The sequence below is a fragment of the Cavia porcellus genome, unplaced genomic scaffold, assembly GCF_034190915.1.
Source record: "Cavia porcellus strain 051 isolate PalLab524CR breed Dunkin Hartley unplaced genomic scaffold, mCavPor4.1 scaffold_7, whole genome shotgun sequence".
NCBI classification, from domain to species: domain Eukaryota; kingdom Metazoa; phylum Chordata; class Mammalia; order Rodentia; family Caviidae; genus Cavia; species Cavia porcellus.
In genome coordinates this window covers 50,418,671-50,433,700 of record NW_026947490.1, presented here as the reverse complement: position 1 = coordinate 50,433,700, position 15,030 = coordinate 50,418,671, and the positions used below count along the sequence as shown (strand labels likewise).

The 15,030-nt window shown below is 41.4% G+C and overlaps 1 protein-coding gene across 1 annotated transcript; it reads left to right on the top strand.

Moving 5' to 3' along the window:
• The first annotated feature begins 3,312 nt into the window (after positions 1 to 3,312).
• On the top strand, positions 3,313 to 11,442 carry Ccdc190 (coiled-coil domain containing 190). Its single transcript, XM_023564628.2, has 4 exons — positions 3,313 to 3,504; positions 4,566 to 4,764; positions 8,897 to 9,020; positions 9,384 to 11,442. The coding sequence occupies exons 2-4, from the start codon at positions 4,578 to 4,580 to the stop codon at positions 9,976 to 9,978; spliced, it is 906 nt and encodes a 301-aa protein (XP_023420396.1). The 5' UTR covers positions 3,313 to 3,504; positions 4,566 to 4,577; the 3' UTR covers positions 9,979 to 11,442.
• The last annotated feature ends 3,588 nt before the right edge of the window (positions 11,443 to 15,030 follow it).

Here is a 15,030-nt window from a genome sequence, read left to right as displayed (position 1 = left end):
CCCTTCGCTGGTGTGATCTGATGTTAATTCCAGCATAGATGTCAAAATTGAATTTAAATCTTAGAAAATGTAGCCAGCATTCTGAAAATTTGAGACGTGGCTTGGTTTGGAAAAAATCAACATAGAATTGTATTCCAGGAGCTGTGTTTGTAAGAAGAGTTTTACTTACAATTACCAATAGCCATCTTTAATTTGTCAGTGTTTATTTAGGGTCGATATTACACCACTACCATCATCTTGGTTCACATCTTTTCGTGTCTTCTTCTATTCTTCAGTATTTCTAATAAACTTACAACAATAGAGTCTATTTAACTACAGCTATCCCTTGTTTGTTTGTAATAACTGATGCTTCTATCCATTATAAAGTTCATCTTTCAGTGTTATATTATTGCTCTAAGTAGCTGTTTATCTCTGTTTTGCACTTCTGATTGACTATCTAATCATTTTTCATTGAACCTGAAGTAACATTTTACGATTTCTTCTGATTTAATCTATTGCCAATGATTAAATCACGTTTTGTTTATCTGAAGATGATTTTTTTCCTTTTTTAAATTCAAATGATATTTTCTCTCACTGTACAATTTCATTGTATAGTTATTCTTTTCAATATGTTAAAGCTGTCACTTAAATATTTCTGTACTCTCTGGTGAAAAATCACTGATCATTCTTCGTTCATTTTAAATATTATTTCTTTTCTTATTGTATTCCTTTGAGTTTCTTTGTATCTTTTGTTTTCAGTTATGCAACTGATTTGACAACACTCACTACTCTGAATAGATTATTCTTTTAGTATTGTGTCAAAAATAAAAGGAACATGTATATGAGGATCAGTTTCTAAAATTTCTATTTAATTCCATTGATCCATTTTTCTAGGAGTATATTGTTTAATTTCAATGTTAAACTGATTTTTCCAAGCATCTTTCTCTTTTGATTTCTATCTGGTTTTGTTCCATTGTAGCTGGAAAATATCCTGCATTATTTTAATATTTTTATATTTATTAAAACTTGTCTTATGGCCAAAACCCAATCTATCTTGATGAAAGTTTCTTGTCCACTGGAAAGAATGAGTATTCTATTGTTGCCAAGCACAATATTTTATAAATATCAGCTTAGCCAAGATAGTCAATAGTGCTTGTGTAGTTTCCTTTATCTTTACTAAGTTTCTCTTTACTTATTGCATTAGTTACAGTGAGAAAAGAGCATTAGAATCATAGGCTAGATTGCAGGTTTATTGATTCATCCATTTGGTTCCATCAGTTTTTCCTTAGTATATTTGGCAGTTTGATTTCCATCCTCTTAAATCACACAACCATGATGTGTTTGACTACAAAAAATGCCACCCCAGGGAAAACAGAGAAAATTATGGAAAAGTATATGGATGTACATAGGTCAAATTCACTCTGTAAAATTCACTTTTATCATAATCTCTTGACTGAACATCAGAAATGCCTTCTTTGCCTGCTGGTTGCAGCTGGACATAATTTGGAAATGAGAGTTTTACATTTCTAATCACTATCTTTATGGATTGTTTTCTTTCTTATCCGTTAATAAAATCCTGGACAGAATCTACACAGTTCTGGCCACTTTATTTACAAAAAACGTATCAGTCCATTTTGAAGTTCCAATTTCACATGCAATTTAAGCCCTTCCTCACTGGACTCCAGGGCTTTGGATGAGGAGAAGAAAAGAGAACTGTTGAATAAGGGAGGGTCTTTCTCTTCTGGAATAAGGGAGCTGGGTATGATTTTTGTAGATGTTCCCTCTCTCTCTTGTCTTTTCAATATAAACCCCTCTGATACTATGGGCTAGAAATGGGAGGAATCAAAATTGGAGAAATGGAGTTCTTTTCCTGTGTTGCTGCCCCATTTTTGTGCCAAGGTATTGCTGGCATTTCCCCCTGTATCTCCATCTTATGAGGTCCTGACTTCCTCTGCTATTATGCTTGAAGAAGTTCCCTTTCACCCAGATATCCAGTATTGCTGTATCCCTTGGGCCCTGCCTGCGTTTCATTTTCTGAGGAAAGCGTCCTCCCAAAAAAGGGAGTGTCATGGTGATACCAGGCTTTCTGCCTCCTCATATATTTCCCAGGCTCCTTCACAGGAAGCCAGGTCTCCTACGGCACCTCCAAGGGCTGCTGTACCAACCGGCATGGGTCTGGTCACCATTCTCCCACATATTACCCCAAGTGTCCCTCTTAGCCTCCAGCCTGGATCGTTTGTGCAAGCCTTTCCTCTCAGGTTGTCTCAACATGACACACAAAAGCCAAGCTCATCTAAGAGGACCCTCAATGTCAGAAGCTCTGATGGCCACAAAGGGATGAAGCAGGGGCTGTTCTGTTGCTGTGCAGTGTGTTAAGCCCACACTTAACCACTCTCCCCTGTGTGGCACCTATTCTTGGCACTGATTTCCTTGAAAACCCCACTCTACCTCATTCATTAAAATTCTGGAGGTGAGGGAATTACCTCATGAGAAAGGGCTGAAAAGGAATTACTTCTCACTGAGAGAATGACTCTCTCCCCACCTCCAACCCCCACCCACACCCCACATGCCCCACACCCACCTAGTAATCTCCTTATAATAGCTTGTTTGCTGGGTGGTGATTATTGATAATAGGGCCTGTTTAGCTGCCTCTCAATAAGCTCTAGGGGGATTATCAGGCCCCAGTGTTGGCAGCTGTCCCTAGAATGTGGTGTATTAGTGCCTCTTATTCTCATATGAAACCCCAAAGCACCAGTAAACATCCCACCCAATATCACATGATATAATCAAGGGTGCAACTCTGCCTCCTGCTGAGGCAATTTAAATATGAGTCCAAAAGCTGATAAGAGTTTCACTTTGCCTAAAGCTATTTTTACCACTTTGACAATCTGAGTAAGCTCTGAAGTGCACTACACAGGGGTAGCAGCCTGGGAACAGTCAGTATGGTGTGCAAAAACACAAAAGAAATACATTCAGTACTCTCTTGGGAAAATACGCACAGTCATGCAAGAATGAATACGGTGATTTCTTTTGGTCCAGAGGTAGTTTCCAAGAAACAGGAATGGGGAGGGGGGAAGCCAGGCAAAAGGAGAGAGAGAGATGGACACAAGAGAGAGAAAGGGGCAGATGGTGAACACAGCCAAGACACGCTTTGCTTTCATTCTTGGCTCCCATGGACACAGCCCAGAAGTAATGAGTGCCCTCTAGGAGAGGGCTCAGCCCAGGCAAGCTCCTGCACCCTCGCAGTGATTTAGAACTCTGATGTCTCCTCCAAGAACTCCATGACCCTCCATGAACCACAGAGCTGGTGCTCCTGACCACGGGGGTGGGCAGGGGAAAAGAGGGCTTCAAGTTCAGTCAATCAACATTCTGCCTTGTAGTCCTCTCTAAAGTCCCCTCCCTCCTCTGCCCCACACTAGACTCACAGTTTGCTGAACAAAAAAATAAGCTCATTAATCCAGACTCAGCCTCACATCACAAAAGAAGCTAGCAGCATTTCCAGTGGTGAGAACCCTAGATGCGTAGGTAAGTGCTATTCACTTCAATCCGCAGTAAAAGTTTAGACAGATTAAACCATAAATCAAACTCCATGGACATAATTTCTATCTTTTGTCCTGATTTTATCCTCTCTTTTAATGCTAATATTTTTCCTGTATTATCACCACCAAAGTTTTATCGGTACAATCTGTTTAGCTCTTGTGCATATAACTCTTACGCTCTTAACTATGAGATAAGTATTGAAGGACTGAGAGTAGAGAAAAGATATAGCCCTGCATCCTGGAGCCAAAGTTGGAGGGAGATAGATATTCACCCAGCTTGGGACATCTGGGTATGTGATGTGGACTCAGCCTCTAAAACCTAAGAAGCTAGATAAGGGCAGAAGAGGAGCTTGTGTGCAACCTGAATTTCCCACACCGTCTGGACAGCTCATTTTGGACGTCATTTTGTTTTTCATCGGTAGATGCCATTCTTTGAGATATCAGTGGTTCAGATTTGTTCTGAATGATCAGACTCCAGACTGGCACATCTGAAAGCTCCCTCAGAGGGAGAACTATGTCTCGCTGACCACACACTGGCGCAAAGCAGGACACAGGCTGAGTGAGCACATGCATGTGTGAATGAATGAGTGAATGAATGAATGAATGAATGAAGGGGTCCCAGGATGTTGGATTCCTAACTCCCCAAGTTCTCTCCAGTCCTCTGAGCAGGCTCTGTGAGAACCCTTAGGGAATAATGAACAGACTTTTCCTATCAAGTAAATGATGCTTTATATATAAATATATGCATATATGTGTACTTTTTGGTTTATCTGATTGGGATGTGTGTGTAGGGAGCCTAGTGTTAATCACTGCTCCACTGGTAAGAAGAACCAGGCAATGACTTTCCCTTTCTATGTCACTCTGGAAACTCCTTTTACTGCAGAGAACATTTCCCAACAGCATGATCCATCTGTTAGGTAGATGAGGTTTCAGAAACACACAAGTTCCAAACACTTATCTCAGACCAGATGCCAGGAATCAGCATCTTGACCTTGCTTTATCTGGACCGCTGTGGTGTCCGGGAGCACCTAATTTCACTGTCTTTAGATAGAGAACAGGATGCAGATGAACATGGCCAGGGGACCCCAACACAAGCACTTCGACTTTGAGAGGAAGAACGCCAAGCAGGCCGAAGTCAGACTGGCCCACAGACTGCAGAAACTAGAGGAAGTCTGCCTCTACCACACGAAGTTGGTGAGCAGGGAGCAGAGACAGCTCCAGAAAGACCTGCAGAGGCTGCAGCAAGGTAAGCTTCAGCGCTGGGGACCCGTGCGCCAGAGGCAAAGCAGGGCGGCCAGAAAGCAAGTACTCCCAAGCTCTGCGTGGCTTTCAGTCCTCTTTTGTCCCTCAGTTCCATTCCACAGCTCCTGGAGCAGCCCATTCAGAAGCCTTGGGTGAATCCTTGTCCAGCTTTTAATTACTCTCCTCTTTCAAATTCAGTCTCTTGCTTAAATCCTGGATTGTTCATTTATTTTATTGCCAACTCTGCTCTCTTTACTATTTCAGAGCTATTTGGTTTCATCCTTTGTTTATGTTCTTTCAGACTTAACACCATTTATCGAGCAGTTACTAAGGTCCAAGTCACTATTCTAATGTACTTTATAAAACTTAAGTAAGAAAAAAACTCTCTAGGATTAGGACTCCAGTTTCCTCAGCGTGAAATAAAAGTAATATTCCTTACTTTGTGAGGTTACGTAAGGAAGGATCCAGTGAGCTTTTGGAACAGTACCTAAACACAAAATCAATGCTGTAGAACTGTTTCCTCTTGCCAAGAAATATCAGTTTGTTATAGAATCAATACTTTCTTACTGGTTTGCTGAAAATTGTCACAATGGTACAGTTTGTATGAATGAGCTCTCCTTGCATAATCATTAAAATAACTGAATTTCAATATGACTTCAAAATTTTGCTCAGAGCAACTCAAATCCTCATGACTTCATCCCTTCTTAAGGCAGGGACACAGGATTGCTGGAAATGAAGCAACAGGTGCCATGACTGGGTGTAAAAATCTTTCAGATCCACACAGTTTAACACCCACAAAAGCAAGAGTAATGCCCAAACATTTAGCCTGGGAATTATTTCCAACATCCAGTTATTTCTAATGATATAAGATTATTTCTAGTCTCCCTGGGCTTGAAAGATGACTCTGAACAAGTACCAGAGTCCCTCTGCTTGTCATTTCCCTGTCTTCGGTGAACGTTAAAGCAACCTAGAATGAGAGACATGTACTGGAAAAGGATCTTACAAGGCAGCTTGCTTTTCTCACTTTAAGTCTCAAAAAAAGACACTGAAGACCAGATGTCTCCTCTCAGGAAGGTGTACAGAAGGCCAGCCCCGAGGTAGGTGGCCATCTTGGCTGATAGAGAATTTGGTTCTTGGCAGTATATGGACAGAGTATAGATGAGGAAGTAGAAAACTTTGGTTCAGAGGTCTTTGTTTCCATGGTCAATATCCTCTCTAAGTATTAGACTTCTTGACAGTAAAATTCCAGGACAAGAAAAGTAAAAAAAGGTATCATCTCAGTACTTATCAGGCATCATGTTCAATAATGTTTTTCCCTGATTCATTTAACAAAAACACTAAAATGTGGCTGTGTAAGAGGTATATTTCCAGTTCTCATCTTCGAGATTTGGATCAGTAGGTTAGAAAGTAGGCTCACACATGCATGTTTTTCACTGGTGCTAAGACGGTGAGTCACTCTGGATCAGGTGTATGGTACCAGGCCTCACACAACACTATTACAGCTACTCAAGGGCTCATGGAAACATGAAAAAACAAAAACCCATGGTCTCTGTCCTCAGGGTGTTCCTGAGGGTAGTTCTGCTTACAAAAGATCATCATCAAAAATGCTAATTGCTCCAGGTATAGTAATGCACACCCATAATCCCAGCTCTCTGATAAGCTGAGGCAGGAGCATTGCAAGTTTGAGTCCCCTTGGTGACTTAGTAAGACTCTGTCTCAAAATTCAAACAGTAATAGTAGTAACAATACTAACAACAATAATAATAATAACTACACAGAACTAAGAATGTAGCTCAGAGTAAAGACCTTACCTTCCATACCTAGTACCTACAAAAGAAGAAGGAAGATGGGGTGAAGGAGAAAGAGAGGAGAAGAAAGAGGAGGAAGAAGAGGAGAAGGGGGAAGGAGAAGGGGAAGCAGCAGTGGTGACAAACTGCTAAATTATCTTCAAAGTAGTGTAGGAACACTGGAAGCTTCCCGTGTTCATCAAATGGCTCTTAGTAAAATCTCCCAAGGAGAAAGTATGGTGGCAGAGTGCAGGAGGAGGAGAATGTTGGTGATCCGGAACTTACCAGGAAGACCTATGGAATGAGGTCACCCCAGCAGAAAGGAAGAGTTTGTGCAAAGGCACATATTTGAGCACAGTTTGCCACAAATATGGTAGCTCACACTGCAGGAGGGGCACACGGGCAGGGAGCAGCCATGTATGATGTTTTCCTAAGAAAAACAGGGCAAATGCATCTCCAATGTGAGTTCCATTTCATTTAACAGTTTGAGGAGTAGTGCCATAGATCCTCTCTAAATTTCTTGTATAATTCAGTAGTGAATCTTTCAGGACCTGGGTTTTTCTTTGTTTGTAGGGTTTTAATTACATCTTCAATTTCATTGGAGGATATTGGTTTATTTAGAATTTTGATGTGCTCTTGCATCAGCTTTGCTAGTTCATACTGATCAAGGAATCTGTCCATTTCTTCTCTGCTTTCTATCTGATTACGTTGCAGTTTCTCCAAGGAGGTATTGATGATCTTCTGAATTTCTACAGGATCTGTTTTGATTTCACCCTTTTCATTCCAAACTGCATGAATTTCAGTCTTTCCTTTCCTTTTTTTATCAGGTTCACTAACAGATCTTGTAAAACAGTTTAAATTTTACCATGCAGGATTTAGGAATAGAGAAATAACACGTTCAAACATCAGAGAAATCACTCTGGTTACGCAGTTTAGGGTGAAGTAACACTTAAATACAGTCAGAGCAAAGACCTGATGGGATTCCAAAGTGCAGGCTGTGATGTGAAAGCCTACACTATGACATTGGTCAGGGAAGGAAAATGAGGAGGCCAGCATTTCAACACCCTTAGACACAGAGTTTTCAGAGCTTTGTGACTGACTAGATATCCAGAGTTAATAGAGCATATTGCCCCCATGAAAACTGGCACTCAGTGGACTGGTTAAATTGGCCAACTAGCTGGATACAAGTGCCACACCTTCACAGAGAATGCAGAGAAAGATGTGCTCATTTCTAATCCTGTTGGCACTCTGGTCTACACTCCAGTAAAGTGACTAGCTAGCTAAAAGCAGTTCGAAATTCCTTAGCTTATAAGAAAGCTCTCATGTGGAAACAGCTTCTAGAAAACCTAAGGAGACAACAGAAAAAGTGGGGCCCATAGAGGCCTAACTTTCTGTCCCCTTTCACAGAGAAATGATGAAATGGTAGAGTTTGAGAGTTTACTGTGAATTGTAGCCTATAATGACAGTGTAGATTTAAGAAACTCACTCCCACTAGAGCAAACTAGTGCAAGAATTTCAACCTCAGATGACCAACTTATGACTTGGAGATTAATTAGGTCCCTATAGCTATGACTACAGATGCTGAAATACCAACTCAACAAGTGGAAAGTCCACTTCACCGAGGCTGGCGGTTGCCACAGGTGGATAGGAGGTCGCATACTTCTCTGAGTAAGACAAAGCAGTCACACCCCAGAGATTTGGGTTTTGAAAGCACTGTGCCTGCCAAGTAAAACATTCAAACAAAACCTGCAATGGGCTGAGGCAGTTTAGACCTCTGCTCTGGGAATTTCTAAATCCTCCTTAACATGCCCCAGGCAAACAGCAAGATAGGTATGGAGATTTTCTGTTCTCAACTGCTTTACCAGATCAGCCCATTGTGTGTTGGAAACCAAGAGTCTTCCTCTACCATCTCAGGAAGCCTAGTGTCCAGCACTGCTTCTCTCCTTCTCTCATTGTATTTGCTTTCTAGGGCACCATAACAAAGTACCACAAACCGAGTGGTTTGAAACTTTCAACATCCTAGTCTCCCAGGTCTGGAGTCTAGAAATCCAGAGTTGGAGTGGCCTTGGATCTTCTTTACCTTCCCCTCTGCTCTGTGCATGGCATCTCCTGCCTGTGTCCCTTTGCGTGGTGCTCTGAGTGTGTGTCTATTCCAATTTCCTTTATGGTGAGGCTACCACTCACAATGGACTAGAATCTACCACACCTACCTGGTTTTAACTGTGTCATCTTTATGAAGAGCCTGTCCCCAAACGAGGGTATAGCCTGAGGTTGTGATGAGGGGGTTAACACCAATTTTAGAAACCACATAACTCAATATGTAACCCTTTACTAATTAACTCAAAGCAGATATCGTCAAGAAAAGGTTCTCCTCTTATTTGGGACATGAAAACCAGAAGAATTCAGATGTTCTTATGTTCTCACTGAGAGGCAGACAGAAGCACAGACTCCTAGAATCGGAATGTAATATTAGGTAAGAAAGTACTAAACCCCTGGGTGTGACCTAAAAAGCCTTCTTCACAACTGGTCCTTTTAAAACATTCTTCTCTTCCTGAGAAAGTGTTGCCTCCCTCTTCTTAAACACAGTAGTTCCATCCATCGCACACACACGCATACGCACACACTCACACACACACACACACACACGCACACACACACACTCACACACACACACACACACACACACCATTTCTAGATTCTTCATCCCATTCTCATTTCCTTTGTCACCTCAGCTAACCACAGTGGAGGGGACCCTGATATGATAATCTGAAAGGTCTAACTAGGAGCTTTGCATCAGTCTTCAGAGATCTTTCTTGTTTTTCAACCCCTTTCCCAGAGCACTGGCAACCAGAACAATTCAAGAAACATACAAAACTAAGTCCCCGATGCCCTCTGTGTATTGCACTGGCCTCAAAGACCCAAAGAAGAGCAAAGAATGCCAGCAATCTCAAAGCGACAACACTTACTGCTTCGGAGAAGAAAAATCACAGCCTCAAGAGAAAGATTCTGTAAAAACACCAAAGGGCAAATACCCTGATAGTGGGACCTCTGCCCTGTGCCAAGACCAAGAAGTTTCCACCAACACCATAGAACCAGACCCTGACACTAGTCCACCCCTGGAGAGCGGAATGATTTCTGAAGATGCAACTAAATCAGAAGGTCCCAGTCTAAAGCCAGGTGGGAATTCTGGGAAGCAGCTTCTCCCAAATTCCACGAAATGGGCCGTAAGCTTCCAGGATGAGTCCACAAATTCAACCTTCCTAGAGTTGCTTGACAAGGTCAAAAATGCCCACTATCTCCGGCACAGGATCCCCCCTGAGTCTGAGAGGTTGCTTAGCATTGGGGAGATATTCGGACACACAGAATCCTCACCACCCGTGGCAGGACAGGTTTGTGAAATCAGGGTATCACCTGAGTTCCTTCCTGTGTAGCAGTTTAATATAGACCGAGGATAACATATATTGTAATCACTAAGAAAATGAATTAAAAACTAATCCTTTCTAGTTAATTTTAGTTTCCCACTTTCAACCTGCTCACATTAAATCTTTGGATCTTAGTAAAAGTGCAGTAACCAAGACAGAAAATAAACAGAAATCCAAATGTATAACTTTTTAATCTGTGATGCCTCTCTCTCTGTGTCTCTCTCTCTGTGTCTCTCTCTCTGTCTCTGTCTCTCTCTCTCTCTCTCTCTCTCTCTCTCTCTGCAAGTAAATGAAAAATGGAGGGAGGGATGATGAATCTTCTGAAAATATTTTAAATGATGAACATGTGTTTTTAATGTTATCAAAAATGGGCACATACATTAATGACTGGACTTCTCTCCCAAGGAAAATGTGAAGAATCCTACTTCCATTGCCTCCCACTGCAACGCTTATGGTGCCATCTGTTGGCGAAATGACACAGCTCCTCTCCTTTGTTCATTTCATGTGTGGAAGGAGTAGGACTAGGAACACAGTTTAAAATAGTATTTACTATAGAGTCAGGTTTGCTGACACACGCTTGTAACCCAGTAATTTGGAGGGTGAGGTAGGAGGATTCCAAGCTCAAACTCAGCCTGGGCAATTTAGCAGCTCAAGAGAGACCCTGGGAGACAGGGATTGCTCAGTGCAAAGGCCCTAGTTTTGTAATTTAAAAAAAAAATAAAAAGGTACAATATTAATGTCTCTAAATAAAACATGAGGCTTTCCATAGACTTGTGCTCTGCTTTGAACTCTTCCTGCCTTCCTTTCTTTCCTCTTCAAGTATTTCCATTTTAGTTTCCTCTTTCCCGCTTTCAACCTGCCCACAGGAAATTCTTTGGAGCCTAATAAAAGAATAAAACAAGCTGTTTCCTTTTGTATCCTCTAGAATGAAAGGATTTCAGCAATTTGTAGTCACTTCTCAACACTATCAGAGTCACACCAGAATCTATCCAGGACCATCCCCCTGTAAAATAAGAGGTTACTAAGTCTGTGAAAAGGTTATTTTTTTCAAGTAGGTCTCCACACTTGGGCTCCAAAATAAGTGACTCTAGAGGAATTTATTGCTCACTCGAGAGTCCAAATTCCACACTAAAATCAAGTGGTGTCACAAATCATCAGAGGATGACAGTTCATTATTATTGCATTTTAATCCTGCGTTAGCCCTCATCAGGTGTAAAAAATCATCACGTTCTTTCATTTAATTGCTATCCATAGCAAATCCCTTAGGAAAAGTAGCTTATACCTTCAAGTACTAGGTCAAACATCTACTAGGGAGTAAATTTAAATCTTCACCCCAGTAGCAAAGTTGAATACAAAAAGGATAAACTTGGAACCTATTCATTTATTTTAAATTGAATTATTTTCTTTAAAGAGAGACTTACTAGGTTATCACATTGATCTCAAGCAATTCTCTTGCCTCAGCTTCCCAAGTAGCTGAGACTACAGCCTACAAGCATGGGCTGCCTAGCCGGGGGATATTTTGAAGAAAGGAAATTATTTAATTGTTTGATAAAGGATCCTAACCTACTAATACTATAGTCAGAAATAATGATTGGTTAATTTACATTTAATTGCATTTAATTGGGAATGAATTTAATTAAATTACATTTAATTTAACAACAATTTAATTCTCATTTAGATGCCTGTGTTTAAAATAATAATTCATAACAGTTCCCATTTTCTAGTATCTCCTATCGGCCTGATGCAACCTTGCCCTACAACATGTCTACTGATCTTCCTATCTCTGAAAAAGTAGTGGAGTTTTGTTTTGTTTTGTTGATCTAGAGGTGGAATCCAAGGCTCTCACAGTGAGCTAGCTACACCGCCAGCCCTTGAAACTTTCTACTTTGCAACGAGGTCTCTCTAAGTCTCTAAATTCCTTAGGCTGAGCTCGAACTTGTGATCTTCCTGCTTGAGTCTCCCAGAGTGCTAGGATTATAGGAGTTTCGGATCATGTCCAGAAGTTTTGTTCGTTGTTTGTTTTTGATCCTCCTCTTACATATAAGAGAGTAGGATACTGACAACTTGCTAGCACTGCTTATGACAGAGCAGAATTTGGTCCCAGTTTTCTTGGGCACTTTTTTGCCATCTACCACACTGCCACCTATTTCCGAATGAGTTTCAGGAGAATCAGTTTTATAAACCCAGGTCCAAGGCTTCACGGGGAAATAACATTTAAAAAATCTTTTCCTTTCTACTTGTTTGTTCAAAAAATCAAAGCAACTAGGACATAAAATAGGGCAGGGACCAAACAGGAGAAAAGGTGATTTTTGAAACAGACATGATGCCGCATGCCTGTAATCCCAGCACCCCAGAGGCTGAGGCAAGAGAATCACAAGGTCAAGCCCAGCCTTAGCAATTTAGTGACTTAACAAGATTCTGTCTCAAAAAATAGAAAGGGCTAGGGTTATAGCTCAGTGCCAAGGCCCTGCCTGGGTTCAACCTCCAATACTACCACAAAATGCACAAATATATAATTTACCTGCACTGGCCATGAAAAAGTGATGCACACCTTTGAGAACCCAAACTCTGAGAACCAAGTCCTTTCTCCTGAGTTCTTTCTCCTTAGCTTTTACTGAAGCCTCACCTATTTCCATCACCACCCACCTCCTCAGGTGAGTTCCCAGAACTCTTTGTCCCATCTCTAACTGGGTCTCTTCCCTGTGTCCACCCCAGCCAGCGTGAGGGCTGCCAGGAGGGCAGCAGCGGGCAGCCACACCTAGCCCTGGCCTCAGTGCCACTTGACTAAACACTGCTCTGAGCACCTCACTTGCAATCATGAGAAGTAAAAGTTCTGTACTTTATGTATCTCACATACCCAGCTCTAGCTATACTCCTAAATTCAATCCTTTAGTACGGTCTAGCTCAGGGATATCTCATACATTTGCCCCAAAATTGTACAGTTACAAACTCTCCAATTACTTAGCTTTTGTACTCTTACTTTATCTAATATATTTCTTTCCTCAATTCAGTGCATCCAAAGTTCTGATTAGTCCAACTCGACATAATCAAAGGAAGGCCAAAACTTTGGGCCTTCTTTGTCTAAAGCAAATTATAGATTAGTTCCAAAGAACGGTTTAAATCTTTCACAAAGCACATTAAACTCAGGGATGGCTTCCACTCAACCAGCCTTAAATTATTTCCATATGTGAGCGGTTCTCAACTGAGCACAAATGTGCTCCTAACCTTAAAAGATTTGTAGCAGTGTTTTAGAGACATCTTTCACTGTCATAGCTAAGGTGAGGGGTCGCTAGTGGAGTCTAACAGGTAAAGATCTAGAATCCTGTAGCAGAATGGAACAACCCTTCAGATAACAACAGGCCCAATGGTGATGAAGTTGGAACTTGCAGTCTATCTAGTGTTTTAATCCTCACAAACTTCTCTAATATAAGAAATCAATTAGATCCTTGCTCCCCATTGTACAGAAGTGGAAATGATGAGGCTCACCATCAATGAAACACTCTTTCCAGAACAGGGATGGAGAACAAAGATTAGGACACTGCTTTCCTGTGCTGTCCTTCTCTCCTAAGAGTATGGGACTGGTATGGCTTATGTCTAGATGTTCCTTGGGTGCTCACAAGCAGGACTTTTGAAAGAGGGTTAAACCATGGGGCTGCTACAACTGAGCTGCTGTTAAAAGGTGGGACAGTTCAGAAAAGCCAGGCTACTGGGTGCTTGATATGACAAAATATAAGTGGTACCTCAACTCACAAACCTAACTTGCTCTACGTTTTTGGAAAAGATGGCCACATTTGTGTTTGTGTGTGAAAGATGGCTACAGTCATATTTGTTACTGGGTGCATAGTTTACAGACAAAACTCAAATTCTGCAGAACACTTGTTTGCAAACCAAATTGTTTGCAGACAAAACTGTCGGTGAGCCCAGGTACCACTATGTCCTCTTCCCTGATTCCTGCCTCCTCTCTCTGCTTCCTGGCCAAGATGTGAGCAGCTTTTTCTGCCCAGGCCCTTCCACCGTGCTGTTCCATCTTGACTGGAACCATGAGCCAAAGCAAACCTTTGCTCTTTTCAGTGGTGAGTGTCCAGTATTTTGTCCAGCGACAGGAAAGAAGATTGAAACAGAGGTGGTGCAACGCCCAGTGGCGTATGCTCTTATTTTCAGCTCTATAAATAAAAATCTTTAATAACAAATTTAGTAACAGTAAATGGTAAAAAGGAAAAATTCATACTTTAGTTTTGAAAGAGCAAGATGTTTTTTATTGTACTTAGATTGATACTTTCATTCAGAGATATATTGAGAAAGACAATTTCTTCTCCATCCCCTTCTACTGAAGAAAGGGGAGCTTTCACCTTGTTACCCAAACTCATTGAATGAGGAGGGAGTCTGTCACCCAGAGACAGAAACATTAGGAAGCTCACTGACTCCGCCTCTCATTCAGGGTCTCACAGTTCCAAAAGCTGCAGAAGGTACCCGGAAGTCCTCATCATCACCTTCAGTGTGAAGCAGGATCAGTAAGTGTGTCAACTGGCTCACACTGTGAGACAGTAAAAGCAAAAGACCCATATTTGGAGTTCTTAGGTACTGCAGTTGGAGAAAATAGATCCACAAAGCACTAAGAGTGCTCTGAAAGAAGCAGGATAGGGGCAGGGGTCTGTGGGAACATCAGCAGGGGTGGTTTACTACAAACAGGAAAAATTCCTTCCTACAACTCTTCTACTGAATGTTGGGAAAGACAGTGGCTACATGGCTGACAGAAGATAAGGAAACTAATGCATTTAATTAATAAAATGTCTACTAGAGTCAAGCACTCTCTTATAACACATTTTATGTGTTTCAGTCTTCACAGAAAGGATTCCTCATTGTCCAGCTTCATAGGACCATGTTAAATGACTTGCAGCGAGAACACTTTAAACCAGACCATAAGTAACATTCCAGCACTCTGGGCGGCTGAGGCAGGAGTATTACAAGTTGAAGCCCAGTGTAGGTAATTAATCTTATTGAAACCCTGTTCCAAAATGTAGAAATTAAAAAGAGCTGGACATGTAGCTCCGTGTGAAAGCC